The 15,239-nt window shown below is 38.2% G+C and overlaps 1 protein-coding gene across 3 annotated transcripts in view; it reads right to left on the bottom strand.

Moving 5' to 3' along the window:
- The window catches only part of col28a2b (collagen, type XXVIII, alpha 2b), a 69,762-nt gene that overhangs the window by 34,593 nt on the left and 19,930 nt on the right, over positions 1 to 15,239 (bottom strand). For all 3 annotated transcript variants that reach the window (XM_067458894.1, XM_067458892.1, XM_067458893.1), the window contains exons 3-4: positions 977 to 1,038; positions 209 to 309 (exon numbers count right to left, since the gene is read on the bottom strand). Coding sequence is in view for 2 of the 3 variants with exons in the window: in XM_067458892.1 (XP_067314993.1) it covers positions 209 to 219 (11 nt within the window). In the remaining variant the exon portion in view is untranslated. The remainder of the gene's footprint in view (positions 1 to 208; positions 310 to 976; positions 1,039 to 15,239) is intronic.

The following is a 15,239-nucleotide window of genomic DNA, read 5'->3' as shown; positions in this document are numbered from 1 at the left end:
AGTTTTCCACTTAATTTCAATAATCAGTAGTCAGAAATCAAACTTGACTAGAAAAAATGCAATTATAATGAATGAAAATGTATTCATGACGAGTAAATTGCAGATAACTAATTGTTGTTCTCACCAGAAATGGCATTAAAACGAGTAGCACCTATGGGATTGAAAGCTAAATCTCACCCAGCATGAAATACATCTTGGCATTGTTCACCTGCACTTCATCTGTGTTGTGTTCGATTCCCAGAAAGCTGAACCTCCCTAAGAGTAGACTCACATCCATCATCATCGGATCTCTGGACATCTTTACGGCTTCTAAGACACAGTGAAGTCAGAAACAGCTGAATAAAGGTTCATCTCATATATCAGCATACACTGTATAAGATTTCATTAAAATAATGCAGAATTTGTTAAAGCTCTATAAAGGTATGAAGCATGATACTGTGAAGTTATAAAATAAATGTGTCATAATTACCATTCATTAACTTTAACATTAATACAATATAATCTAGTAGAAACAATGTTATGTAGAGTCATTTGAAAAGTAATTTTTCCATTAAACTGGAAAAAAGCCAAATTATATCTGCAGCTCAGGAAAAATGTTGAGTAACGACTCGTTTGATTCAGAAACTTTTAGCTGTAGCCTGGAGGACAAGTAAATGAGACATCTTAATAAACCAGACTTATACCTTTTATTAGACATGTCTAGAAATCCAGTCAATGCCATGTGTGTGTACTGTATTCTGCCTGAGGATACAGGTGATCCTTCTCCTGCCATAAGAAACTTTACCATTTATATTAGCACCCTAAATCCATCAAGCCTACTATAAAACTAGTAAACCATGAAGACCAGGCCTAAAGGAGTACCAAAATCAAGTCTGCAGTTGTAATGACAAAAAAAATGAGAGTAACTTTATGGATCTGAAGACATTAGCTGAGGGCAGCATATAAACAATGCAGACACTTATTTTTATCGTATTACCCTGAGACGGCATCATGGAGGGGACTGCTCATCGGGAGATGAGGTCTGCACCACTTCCTCCCCTGCAAAGAGGGCCGGGGAAAAAATCATTTGTTCAAGTTTAATTTGTGTTCCACCACTGGCACATCCTACTCAAAACTTCAATAAAACAGCTATTTTCAATATCTCAGCAGTTATCAGTCCTGAGCATTTGCGAACACAGGGCTCAGTCACCTCAGCCAGTTAGGACTTTGGGTCAACTGGGAAAAGAGCAAACTCTCCCCCGTGCAGAGGAGCTCTTTTCTCGGTATGAAGTTGGACTGCTTGAGTTCGTTCAAATGCAGAAAAAAGGTCTCACTGAAACATTTTCGGAGGCTCCTGGGGCATCTGCCGCTCGGAATGCTTTATATGAGGCCGCTTCAACACTGACTCCACGACCGGGTCCTGAGATGGACGTCCCTTGGCAGAGCAGTTCATTCCTTGTGACAATCACGGCTGTCGCCAAACCTTCAGCTCATGGTGGGACCTTTCATTTCTACGGGCGGGTGTTCCCTTAGAACAAGTGTGAGGGCTTGAATGATGAAGGTGGGATGATCCTGTATGGTTTTATGCTTATGTGCCAGCAGAGGGCAGCAGAACCATGTACTACATTGTTTTTGTATAGCCACTCAAATAGAAATATATAATTCTTTACCATTACAAAAAAGTGATGTTCAAAACAACGTTTACCAATAATAATAAATTCATTAAGGGTGATGAATGAGTCTGTTTTATGTGAAAGCACTGAAACCATTGTAAAAAAAAATCTCAAGGCTATAAACGGATACATTTATTTCCAAACTCCCAAATGTCTAATTCCCAGCATCCTCTACCTGACCTATTTGCATTTAGACACATCTTTCCAAACTAACGCCTAAAAACATGGACACCATGTGAAAGAAGAAATAATGGAATATGTTTGAAGTTTGAGGCAAAATATCATCTTTATGATTGTTTTATATCACTTTCTGCCACAAGGATTTTAATGAGCACACAAATGAATCCATACAGAGAACAAGAGGATCTGACACGCCTATTGAAATAACAAATGACGTCTTTTTCTTCTCATGACAATGTTAATCTCATTCCTGAAAAGGGCAATTTTAAAGACTGGGGGAGGAACTGCCATTTTTTGATAAATGCATTACAATCACCCCCCCCCCCCCCGTCCCTCCCCCTCCTTGTTTAAAATAGTGAATTAGTAATATTGTAGACACAAGATGCCAACAGGTACTGATCAAGATGTTTTTGGGATGTAACTCATTCATACAGCCAGAAATGCTCATTTCTCACTGTCTGTTGCCTGATCTCGATCTCCTCGAGGGTCTCAGGGGTGATGCAAGAGGGGCCCTAGGGTATTTTTCTGATGTATTAGTTGGCATATGCAAGCTATGTATTATCAAGGAAAAAGAGTCAATTATCCAGTCCTGAAAGAGACCCGGCCGCTGTGGCCTTAGGGCCTTCTGCATTTACAAAATCATTTCATGGAGAACAACGCTGAGGAGCCAAGGGATTCCAGACGGGTGGAGAGAGTGTCCGCACACACACACACACACACACACACACACACACACACACACACACACACACACACACACACACACACACACACACACACACACACACACACACACACACACACACACACACACACACACACACACACACACACACACACACACACAGCCCCTAAACCTCTCAACTTCACCATGCAGAAGGCAGAAAGCACATTTTGAACTCCTCGATAATAATCCATATTTATAAACAGTGATTGCTCAGAGAGATTTTGCTCTGATGGAAAAGCTTCGTGCCCCACTTCTTTCTTCTTCTTTCCATTAAAAATCAAAATAGGTTCTGATTAACTGTGGCCCGTCTTGTGTTGAGGATGATGGCAGCATATGGGACAGACCATTACGGTCTCATAACCGAGCCACATTTCATTGCTTATTGGTTCGATTTTTCCAGTCAAGCTGCTTGACTAGTTTGAGCTAATTTAAATGCATAATGTGTTTTGTAAAATTTCCCACTGCAATATCTTCAGTTGGAAAAAATTTGGTTTGCTATGAAGGATATAGTTTATAAGTACTATGGCAGATAGAGATATTCTATGATGAGATATTCATTGATTATTTCAAAAGTGAATAGCATCATTTCCATCCAAGATTGAGTCAATCAGGAAAAAAGACAATGACACTTAAACACTTATGACAATGTGTTTTTTTTCTTCTTTTTATTTTCTTTTTGCTTTTGTTTTTTGGAGGGAAAATGGAGGGTGTTTAAGATTTTGTTAAACAATGTAATGTAACGCGAGAAGACGCTTTTGCAATGTTGTATATATGTGATTTGAGTTCAGTTCTTTCTCTTTCCTCAAAAAAAGCAATGCAGAGAATGTAGAAAAAAAATAATTTCCCTCATGATTAGCCTGTGACAGGACAAAAAGCGACGGTTTCACAGCATTGTTGTTTTTACTGTAAATATATCCTTTATGAGCATAAGTGACCTTTCAAAAACAACAAAATCTTGTGTTTTGTTTTTTAAATCTTGCTGTATCAAAATGTTTTGCTTTGCAAAATGATTGTCCCTGTATCTATAGATCTCCCCTGGGGGCCGTTTACCTCATGCTGAGGAGACATTAACCCAAAGTGTGAACTACAAGACCCCTGAAGTGGCCTATTTACAGGAGTTTTACTTTTGACAAACTGTTTCGCTCCATCAAAATTCAGTAAGCAGAAATACATTTTGATCAACATGCAAAAAAAAAAAAAAGGATGTTCTGTGAGTAGGAAAACGTAAAATAAAAAATAAAAAAGAGTGTGTATATTACACCACACACACGTAAACTGAGAGTGGTTAAACAGTTAGTAAAAGTGCATTATAGAAAGAGCTTTGTTGCTGCGGTGTTGTCATGCGGATTTAGATCCTTTGTCGGATGTAAAAATGTTATTCGCTCGCCTCACAAGTCTATGTTTTATTTCTGGGTTTCATTCAGTGGTACATGCTTTCTTACTTATCCAAACAGCCTATTGGTTTTGATTCTTCTAATCTGTCTCTGCCTCTTTCAGTACAGTAAGCATTTGAGAAAGCACTTATTGAGAGGGAAGGAGAAAGGCTCTAACCTCTCCTGAAGAGGTGAGCTCCATCTCCACTCAGGGCTTAAGTGACAGGTAAATTGCAAGTTAAGTGGGGAACACAGCCTTTTAACAAGAGGCTTCGAGCCGCTGCAAATCCTCCTTAGTCTCTAATCTGAATACAAAAGCTTGAGGCGGGGTGGATTAAATTTGACCCCTGAATGAGGTGTTTGTTCCAGCCGAGGAGCCACTTTAGCCGAGAGGAGCGAGCCAGGTTTACGTTTCCTTTTGTGCGTTGCGGCCGCGTTTAAAAACAACAGGGCCACAATGAATTCTCTTCAGAGGCTCATTTTCCACGGGACAAAGGAAAGTGTAGAGCCACCGGCTTCCCCCGCAGGCTCGCCTATTTAGACGACTCTAAAAGACTGTTTATTTAATTGGGGATGAAATGCCATAACGGGCTCTGCTATCGGTGGCGCAGGAAAACAAATCCAGCTTTCTTCCGCGACAGGCTGAAAGGGGAGAAGGGCTGCGGCGAGAGCAAGAGGGGGGAAAGCGCTTTTGGGTTGTCAACTTTTTAGAGGCTTAGAGTCAAACCTATCCGGGCTCAGGGAAGAGAAGTCGGGTGTTAGGGAGGCAAAATGACTCGTGATAGAAGGTGTTTGCGGCTCAAGTCGGGGGAATCGTCTTCGCTCGCAGGATGAGGGTTGGACTAATTGATTTTCTGAAGTTTCCTGTCGTAGATTATGATTACAGGTACGACTGGATCCTCGAAAGCACGCGTGCACACACACACACACACACACACACACCGTCAGGAAAGCAGTCTTACAGAATCAAAGGGAAGATGAGAGCTGCCAAACATAGCGTGAAAATACTGGGATAAGAGGATGTGTGTGTGTGTGTGTGTGTGTGTGTGTGTGTGTGTGTGTGTGTGTGTGTGTGTGTGTGTGTGTGTGTGTGTGTGTGCGCACGTATGACACACAGATGCTATACTTTATCAAGCAGGTGCATTAAGGGGGGGTCATATCAAACCTTTTTTTTAACATTATTTAGCTTTTTCTCAAGGTCCACTCACTACATTGGGCAAGTTTTTTGAAACTAAATCAGGTTCAAATTAGTTTTCATTACCCTTTTCATCTCTGACCCTTAAAATTAAACGAGCTGTTTTGCTGCTATATTAGCTGCATTTATAAAATGCAGTAAAAACAGAAATATTGTGAAATGTTTATTATATACTATTACTAATATATATACTATTTTTCTATATTTTAAAATTTTCAGCATCATTACTCAAGTCACACAATAAAGGAGTATATCTATCTATCTATCTATCTATCTATCTATCTATCTATCTATCTATCTATCTATCTATCTATCTATCTATCTATCTATCTATCTATCTATCTATCTATCTATCTATCTATCTATCTATCTATCTATCTATCTATCTATCTATCTATCCATCTGTAAATTACTGTGCCAGTCTGCCAGGCTGTACATTTTTTTACAATTATGTCCAAAAACTGAGTGAAATGTGAGAACAAGCAGAGATGGAACTGGCCATGCTTTACACGACCAACCAGCGTTAAGGCTTATATCCTGCTGTAAGCTATCACATAAGAGTGTAAAATGGCTTGCTTATTGACCAAGACTTGTGTAGGCCCTGCGAGAGCCATAACTCAAGCTCTATCAAGCTCCCAGCATTCCCCTGCAGCATCTGATCCTGTACAGTAATAATTGTACTCATGTCACACTGGTAATTATCATTGATCTACAGAGAGCAGGTCAGGGACTTGGAAGTGATTCATGCCTGACATGGGACGGTCTCTCTCTTTCTCAGTAGGTAACAGCAGTGATGAAGCACTGCTAAGGGAACGTCTCTCCACCTGCACGTCCAGCATGAGACGCCAGCTCTTAGCCGCCTAATAAAGCATAGCTCCTGTTTCTCAACCTGAGAGGTTTATTTCGACCCCAGACACTGGCATTCACTCCTCAAGGCCACAAGATATCATTATCAAAATCATTACAGGAAACTATAAGACCATAAAATCCCAACTTTTCTAATCACAGACATCATTTAGATGACAAATGTTCATTTTCAGCTTGTGGTTATAGTGCTCTGAAGAATAAAGCACAAAAGCACTTGCTAGCCATAACTTCGCACTGCAAGATTTATGAACAAAGTTGGGGAAAAGCATTTAGAGTAGCATTTCAGTCAGTGTGAAATAATATTCTCATTATTCCAGGCAAAATATTTCATTTGGTTGATGCAGGACTGAGTAATAATATAGATTTTCTGATAAATCACAATTTTCATTTGAACATTCCCAAAGTTCATCTAGTTTTAAAAGCGCATCATTTCATCTTGAAGATATCCCAAATCTGGCATAAGCGACAGTCGCTCAGCACATCGGACGGAGATGTCCTCTTAAACATGAATAACATGTTTGGACGTGTCAATAAAGTGAAGCCAGAGCTTTCAAAATGCATAACTTCATCAAACAATTACCTGAACACTGAAATGTTGCTGCTGAACTGAGAGCTTGTGAACTGTCATTGAATAGATTTGGAAAAAATAATTCATTCATTAGTGAAAAGCTAATATGACTCAAAAATGATAAAATCATAAAAGAGTGTGGGTATAAAGAATATACACAAAGAAACCGTATGTATTTTATGATTTCTTACAATGAGATTCATGCAGAAACGTAAAACTTCAAAGATGATGGCGACTGGCATTGGTATTTAATGTAAAGATGCATTATTTAGCTTTTCATCGGCTGTTTATAAAGCGAGCGTGGGTGTGACGATTTTCCTTCCATCACAGTCAAATTTGCATAAGAAACTGTTCATGTTTAGGCACCGACTTGTGGTGTACATGTGATCGTGATGTGTGTTTGACTGAAACACAGTGAGTTTGGACTCAGTTATTCCCAACTCTAGCTTCATCACGGTATTACTCTAGTAACTTTTTGTAACCATTTGTTTCACGCTGACATCATTGAGACTAAACTGACTGACAGTGAAGAGTTTAACACTTTACAATAAGGTTTCATTTAACTAACAATAAAAAATACTTCTAAAGCATTTCTTAATGGTAGGTTAGGCAATTTTAAGAGGGGTTAGCAATAACCCCTTTGAAAGCATGAGATCCCAAACTCTTTTCAGAACATCTCTAAAGCCATGCCTTCTTCAAAACACATAAATGCAAAAAGCAGAGTTTGCAAAGTGCCACGAGATGGAAAGCACATAACATTACAATAATAATGAACATAAAGCCATTAGACATCCATTACATTCAGCGCTGAGAAAAAATAAAAATGCTCATCATAAATCAAAGCACGAGACTGACAGTGGTCGGAGAAGAACACTGGAAAAGGTGACAGAATGGACGACACTCGTCTGTATACATTACACAAGCCATGGTTCAGTTACGCTGCAGTGTGAAAGCACAACGTATGGCTGCGTGCTGTTTTCGCTCTCCGTAAGCACAATTTCTACGCTGCCTGCGCTGTTACGTGTGGTGTCGTCAGGCAATGAGAGATCCAAGACATCCAAACTAAATGGGTTTCTTTAATAATAGATAACTCAAACAGATACATAGAACACGCTGGAGATAAATTTCTAACAAAACAGGATCAACACACACACATTAAACAAACATTCAGAACCGACAAGGAGTGAGGGAAGTGAGTCCAAACATAAAGGAGTGATAATGACGAGGACCAGGTGCTAGGAATCCGGGGAGAGCGGGATAGAGGCCGAGGGAGTGAGTTCAGGTGTGAGACAGGGAGGATCCTGGGAAATGGAGTCCGGGAACGGGAGTGACTGTGACACGCAGCTTGCGCGTGCGGTGTGAAAAGAGCACTGACCTCTACACCTGACTGCTGCAGATTCATTTCGTCATTGATAGTGTCACCACTGAAATGCATAAATTCAAGTCAGAGGTTTCTAGCTCTTGTGACTGAAATGTTTAACTCGTAGCATGAAACGCACTGATGACGTACGATGTCTGTGCGAGCAGATGTGCGGAGGTATGAAAAATATGTTGACGGCAATGTTGGGGAGTAACTAGTTACATTTTACTAGGCTAGATGTAATGTAATTCCAAAATAAATGTAACTGTAATCAGTTACAGTTGTTGAGAAAACATTACAGTTACTTATGAAAATGTCAATGATTACAAAGGGGGTTGAATATTTTCTTTAAAAAGCTAGGATATGTTGAATAATATTAATTTGTTGCTTTGTCTGTTTTAGATGTGCACGATGCCATTTAAAGGCCGTGTAGAGCTATGCTTTTGATTGGTTCTTTTGTTTGAGTTTGCAGTGCACCACATCTGCCAATAACATCAATCCACATTGACGGTGAAACCGGCTACAACCGGTCTGAGAGTTGCCACCATGATAAATATGCGTTACAGCTTACAGTGCTGGAAATTAGAAAAGTAATGAAAAAGTAATCAGATGTAATCAGTTACATTACTTTAATAAAGTAATTGAAATATTTACACTTATTATTACATTTTAAATAGGGTAACTTGTAATCTGTAACCTATTACATTTCCAAAGTAACCTTCCCGACACTGGTTGGCAGGCAGGTAGGATATCAATGGAATGATTGGACAAACATGTTATGATCCTACACCTTCCACAGAGGATATTGAGGAATATAAATACATTTAGACCACTTAACTTAGTGATTGCTACACGGATGTGAAAAGACTTTCAACCAGCATAATAAATGTTTCTGGAACAAACTTGCCTTTAATCTTGTTAATTTCAACAATTACTTCAACATTTCTCAAATGTAAAAAAGTTGTATCTGTTAATATTATTTAATGAACCTAAGCTAACACAAACAAAGAACAGTTAGTATTTGTATTACTAACTTTTTATTAAGTTTTTATTACTAACCTCATCTTTTAAAAAAAACCACACTTTCACTTTCCTTTAATCCTCCCATCCTAGTTTATGCTACTCTGAGCAACGTCTTGAACATTGAGCACTTTTGTGTTTATCTGCCTCTTCATGATGAATTGATTGCTGCTGTATTCCTCATTTGTAAGTCATTTTGGATATAAGCGTCTGCTAAATGAATAAATGTAAATGATAAAAAAGATAAATAAATGCTTTAACGATGTAGCCTATTGCTCATTGTTAGTAAATGGCCTTAACTAATGGGACCTTTTTGTAAAGTTTAACCAAAGAAGACTTTTGCTTAAATCTCTTTCTTGGAAGTTTCACCTCAGAAAATGTTGAATCTTACATTTGATTTTATATTAAAATGATTGCTTTTAATAGAAAACTGTACATTTTCACTCCATTAAGTGTCCTGAGATATGAAAGGGGCCATCTCTGAGCAATACAATTTTCCTCTGGAATGGAATGAATATGAAATCTTAATTTCCCTGCTTAATGAATCAAATGAATGTGTCTCTGCATTTCAGGTCTTCTTCTGTTGACAGTGAGGGGGAAACCAATTGTGTATCTGTGTGTGTGTTTGGAAAAGGAGGAGGTGCAAGGTTGAAGGAGGTGAGATTGAGTGAGCGGGCCAGACAATCAGTTTTCTTTTTTGCGGCCATTGGAGCGAGGGGTGTGCATGTCACCATCAGACAGAACCCCATTTCCAGCGATTAAGTCCTCCAAAAATATTCCATTTGTCAGTGTCACGGCCCCGACACACTGCAGCCACTCAGCCATGTCTGTTGACTATGTCGCCCTGCAATTTACATCAGCAAGTGACAATATTATCTTGCTGATAATGTCCTACGGCCTCCTGCCTCCATCAGATGTGTGTCCCAGCGCTCACTGCCTTTTTGCATGCCCTGCTCACAAAGTCTGCTTGTAAGATTGGTGGATTGCTGTCAAAATTTGTATAAAAAGAATAAAGATCACTGCTTTTTATAAGGCTTTGATATGATTTTTGATAGCAATGTTCTTGCGTTGTGTTCAACTTATTTCCCTGTAGAATGAAAAGTGTTTACAGTGTAACTGAATATCCAGGCTATGGCAGGCAACATTGACATGTTTGCATATATGCATAGCCTATATGTATACAATATCAGAATATGACCAATTTCATATTAATATTGAAATATTCTTGTACGCAATTAATGACCATGTTTATCTGTTTTTCATTATTTTAAAGATTAAAGATTTATTCCAAAAAAGAGGTCAGTTATTGGAATTTCTAATAAAAAAAAGTGTATGTGCTGCTTTAAAATGTTACGTTTAGTCAATTCAAATATCCGATTTATCACTTCGCATTTAGAGTTGAGTAAACTTAACATTTTAAGGCTGCATGAACACTTAAGTTTTTTGGTTGAAACAACAAATTTTGGTTACTCTTTATTTTAAGGTGTCATTGTTACAGAGTAGTTATTTAAGTATGGAGTAATATTCAGTAACTACATGTACTTACTATAGGTTTAGGGTTTGGTTTAGGGTTAGTTGCATATAACTATGCATAATTTACTGTTATTACTATGGTAATAACCAAGTATGTAACATATGTAACAAGGACACTATAAAATAAAGTGTTACCCAATTTTCTTTAAAATTATATGAATTGGGGAAAAAAACTAAAAACGATTTGTGGATAAAACTTACAAATTCATTGCGTTGAGATTTTTAGGTTCTCACCTATTGTTAAATTGTCCTATATAAGTAAAACCAAGGTTTTGCCAGGGTTGGAACTATGTGGCAAGCTTGCAAGAGACTGAAATACACTAGAGGACAATGTGAAATATATTTCCATCTTTATCTTCTGAAAATGTTCAGGGGGAAAAAAGTGTTTCTGTATTAATAGGAGTCCATTACAATCTCCTGATGGAAAACCCTCGCTGTCCTGCTCGTGTTTTCTCTCTCCTGACAGGTAGCGGCGTTCGCCCTGACTTGATGACTAGACTCAATCACCTGTGACAGAGTTGATTTGATGTCACTTGCCAGGTCTCTCCATTTGTTTGAGCACTTAAGAGGTAATTGTGTGACATCTTAGAACCGACAACTTGCTCCAGGAGAGCACGGTGGAGCTGATGAACCAGGCACGGGGTGGACGAGTGAAGCTGTTATTAATGACATCTATTTTCTCCAATATCCACTGGGAGAGACAGCTATACTGGAAGAAACGTCATAGTTCATGACAACTATCAAACGTTTTAAGGTCATATTAAAGATCATATTATTTATTCCAAACCCACGCGATGTTAGATTGTCTGTGGAGCCCAAAAGGAGGATTTCTGAAGAATCAAGAGGAGTAATTAAAGGTACTATAAGAATTTGTATGTATTGATTGCTTTTTTTATTACCAATATGCAGAAGTGGACAGTAAATAAGTATATTTACTTGAGTACCTTACTTAAGTACACTTTTTGAGTATCTGTACTTTACTTGAGAATTATTTTTTCTGGAAACGTATGACTTTTACCTCACGATTTAAAAGACAAATATCATCCTTTTTACTCCACTACATTTCTATCAAGGTCCTCAAAGTTGAAAGTCGTTTCTGTTGCAGCTTTGAAAGTCAGTGGATAATTTTTTTCTTCTTTATAAGGTGTTTGAGTTTTTGCAGAAAGCCTTTCAGAAATCACTCATGTAGGGTCATGTGAAGTTCAGTTATTCCCCAGCATTTTTGAACATTGATTTATAGCAAAGTGGAAGAAATGGATGTCAAAATGTTAATTTTGTCAAGTATTAACATAAACAAAGTTGATTATCTCTTAAGTGAAGGTAAACAGTTGGGAGAATATCGGATGTGTATCAGTGTATTGGATACGTGCATTCTGCCTTAAAGTGACAGCAGCTTTGTAAAGAGCTTGGTAACTTATATACAAGTATTTAAATGAGTTTAAATTAGTCGTATGCTAGTATATCAGATGGAGCATCACTGACTGGCTTAAACCATGAGGGCATAATGTGCATTTATACAACAATAATAAAATAATGTGTTGACATAAAAAAGGAAATTTACTTTCGATACTTAAGTACTTTTGAAAACAAATACTTCTGTACTTTTACTTGTACAGAAATACTTCTGTTGCTAGGCAACGTGGGGGAGAGGACGCTGGCGTCGTCTGTTCGCCGCTTCTCCACCCACAACAAATCATGTTAATGTACTATTAGATTTACATTTTATTTTATTTCCTTATGTTTGTGACTAGTCTAACAGTCAGAGCTACAATTGGGACTGTTGCTGATTGCTGGCAGCCACTGAGAAGTCGTTGTTCGTCGTTTCGCCGTTTTCAACCGCTTCTCTAATGTTTACATTTGAATTGCTGCGGTTGGTTTCTGGTTTGGAGGACATTTTATGTTTCTCGCCGCGGGTGCTCACTGGTGGTCTCCCTTGGGCTTAAGCTGCATGGTGGCTGAAGTTTGCACCGGGCTAGCGTCATCCGGGCTCTCGTCGTCGGTGTCCGGCATGATGTTGGGATGTTCTGCTTCTCGGCTGCGCCGCTGTTCCGTCCTGCATTGCGACCGTGGAGCGACATCTGCGCCGGCCCCGGTGTGTCCACAGAAGTGCCCGGAGGAATGTTCTGCCTCCTGCATGGTGCTGCAGCGATCCCCATCGTTTGAATCATCATGAAGAAGACCCATCATCTGGTCTTCAGCTGTCGTGCCTCAGCGATGTCATCGGGACACTGCCGCTGGGAGAAATCTGAAACATGGAGTGGACCACAGTGTGCTGCGGAGCTAACAGAGACTTCCACCATCAGCTGTTTTCTGTTCACCATCAGCTCTGTTTCTGTTCACCATCAGCTCTGTTTCTGTTCACCATCAGCTCTGTTTCTGTTCTGTTTTCTGTGTTGGTTGATTGTTTGTAGTATTCTATATTTTTACTTGTTATTCATTTTTTTTTTTGTTATTCCCCCCCCCCCCCTTTGTTGCACTTTGAGATTCTTCGGAATGAAAAGTGCATTATAAATAAAATCTATTATTATTATTATTATTACTTTTACTTAAGTAAAAATTGTTTTACTTAAGTCTTTACAACTTTAAAGTTAAAGTAATGAAGTTGTATACTTTGTCTACCTCTGCCAATATGTGAACAGCTTGTAACAAATCTTAAATAGTTAGTTCACCCAAAAATTCTGTCATTAATTACTCACCCTCATGTTGTTCGACCCCCGTAAGACCTCTGTTCATCTTCGGAACACAAATGAAGATATTAGTGTTGAAATCCGATGGTTCAGAAAGGCCTTCATTTACACCAATGTCATTTCCTCTCTCAAGACCAATAAAGGCACTAGAGACGTCGTTACAAAGCCCATCCCACTACAACGGCTCTACAATCATTTTATGAAGTGACAAGAATCGTTTTTGTGCGCAAACACTAAATAACGACTTATGATGGGCTGATTTCAAAAGAAAGCTTCAAAGGGTTATGAATCAGCTTATCGGATCATGAATCGATACGCTAATTCATAAAAGTTTTTTTTGCGCACAAATCTATTCTCGTTGCTTCATAAAATGACTGTAGAGCCACTGTAGTGGGATGGGCTTTGTAACGACGTCTTTAGTGCCTTTATGGGTCTTGAGAGAGGAAATGACATTGGTGTCAATGAAGGCCTTTCTGAGCCATCGGATTTCAAAACTAATATCTTCATTTGTGTTCTGAAGATGAACGAAGGTCAAACTACATGAGGGTAAGTAATTAATTTTATTATAATTTTTATTTTTGGGTGAACCAACCCTTTAATAAAAAACGAGACCGTCCTCAGCTTCATAGGAAGTCTATGAAATGTCCTGTTTTTTACGTGAAAGACTCTGGATGTTTTTGCCTGGAAAATCAAAAGATGTTTAAGCACGCTCCTGAATTTTCCCTTCCTAAAGAACAATGTATGAAATGAACAATGCTGTTCAGTATATGCCAAAAGAGCCAATCTGTACTGTGTGATACAAACTTGCAAAGAAAAGGGATTAATTTAAACTCACATAGCCATATCTTTAGGCTATAGTCTAGTCTCAGATATTAAACATAATTAAACATCATAAAGTATCATTTTAATTACCTCATCTGTCGACTTGATGCCAGTGAATTGTAGTGCTAGTGCCAACAAATCCATATCTCTATGATCAGATGCTTTCTTAGCTACTGTTTTCTACCGCTGACATTTTTGCTGTGTGTTTGTTTTGTTATTGGGAGGAAAGAGGGCTGCACAATCATATTTATTCCTCTAAACGTCGCTCTCAGCAGCGTGGATGCCGTCAGGATGTTCGTTAACAGTATCACTGCAAAGGTATATAAACGAATCCCTTTTCTTATAAACGAAGAACGAAAAATATTTTTTTTGTGAGTATATTGGTACCTTGAAGCACGTTAAGTCTCTTGCACATTACGTGCACAAGAGCAGCCAGTTACTGCTGGTTGCAGCTCACTTAACGGCCACAGGTGTCGCTAAAAACAAGGGTTTCTGAATCTTACATAATATATCCCCTTTGATGACAGAATTTTAATTTATGAAGCTTTCATAATGTTTCTCCATTATATTGTTTTTACTTTCTCAAATACATTCTTCCCTCATGTGCTCCTTGGTTTCCAGCCATAGGAGGAAGAATGTTCGGATTAAACCTGCTCTTGACCCATCACCTCAATTGTTCAGCCGTTTTTTGCCAGAGGCTAAAAAGAAACAAAACTATTTGAAAAAGTCTTTGCAGTAAATCTGATAAGAATGGCCATGCATTGTGAGATTATTCACAGACATGGTGCATTCACTGTGCAACACTTTCAAATACCAGGTTCTCCACAGATTTGCAATGAATGAGAATCTCCAGTCTGCCTTTACTACCTTTGCACAATAAACTGATACACAACTAAGCTAATTAGTGACCAGAGTTTAACCCTATATACTGTTGCAATGAAATCAGCATATTAGACAATTATAAAATAAAATAAAATAAATATATATATATATATATTTTTAAAGATATATTATCATTATTATTATTATTTACTTAGATTATTGTATAGTAAGTGGTTTTGAACACTATTGCATCACATCTCTTTTATCCCTGTGGAAAATTAAACTTTTATGATGCAGCAAAGACAGAGTACTGTTGTAAGAAGTATAAACATATAAAGAATCAACAAGATTATTAAAACCAATAGAATATGTTTTTTTAATTTGATTAATGATGTTAAAGGATAGATGAATCAGCAGCTTCTCCTTTTAAATT

Source organism: Pseudorasbora parva, chromosome 12 (assembly GCF_024679245.1).
Source record: "Pseudorasbora parva isolate DD20220531a chromosome 12, ASM2467924v1, whole genome shotgun sequence".
NCBI lineage: Eukaryota > Metazoa > Chordata > Actinopteri > Cypriniformes > Gobionidae > Pseudorasbora > Pseudorasbora parva.
Note: the sequence above shows the minus strand (reverse complement) of the source record. Positions and strands in the feature narration are given on the sequence as shown.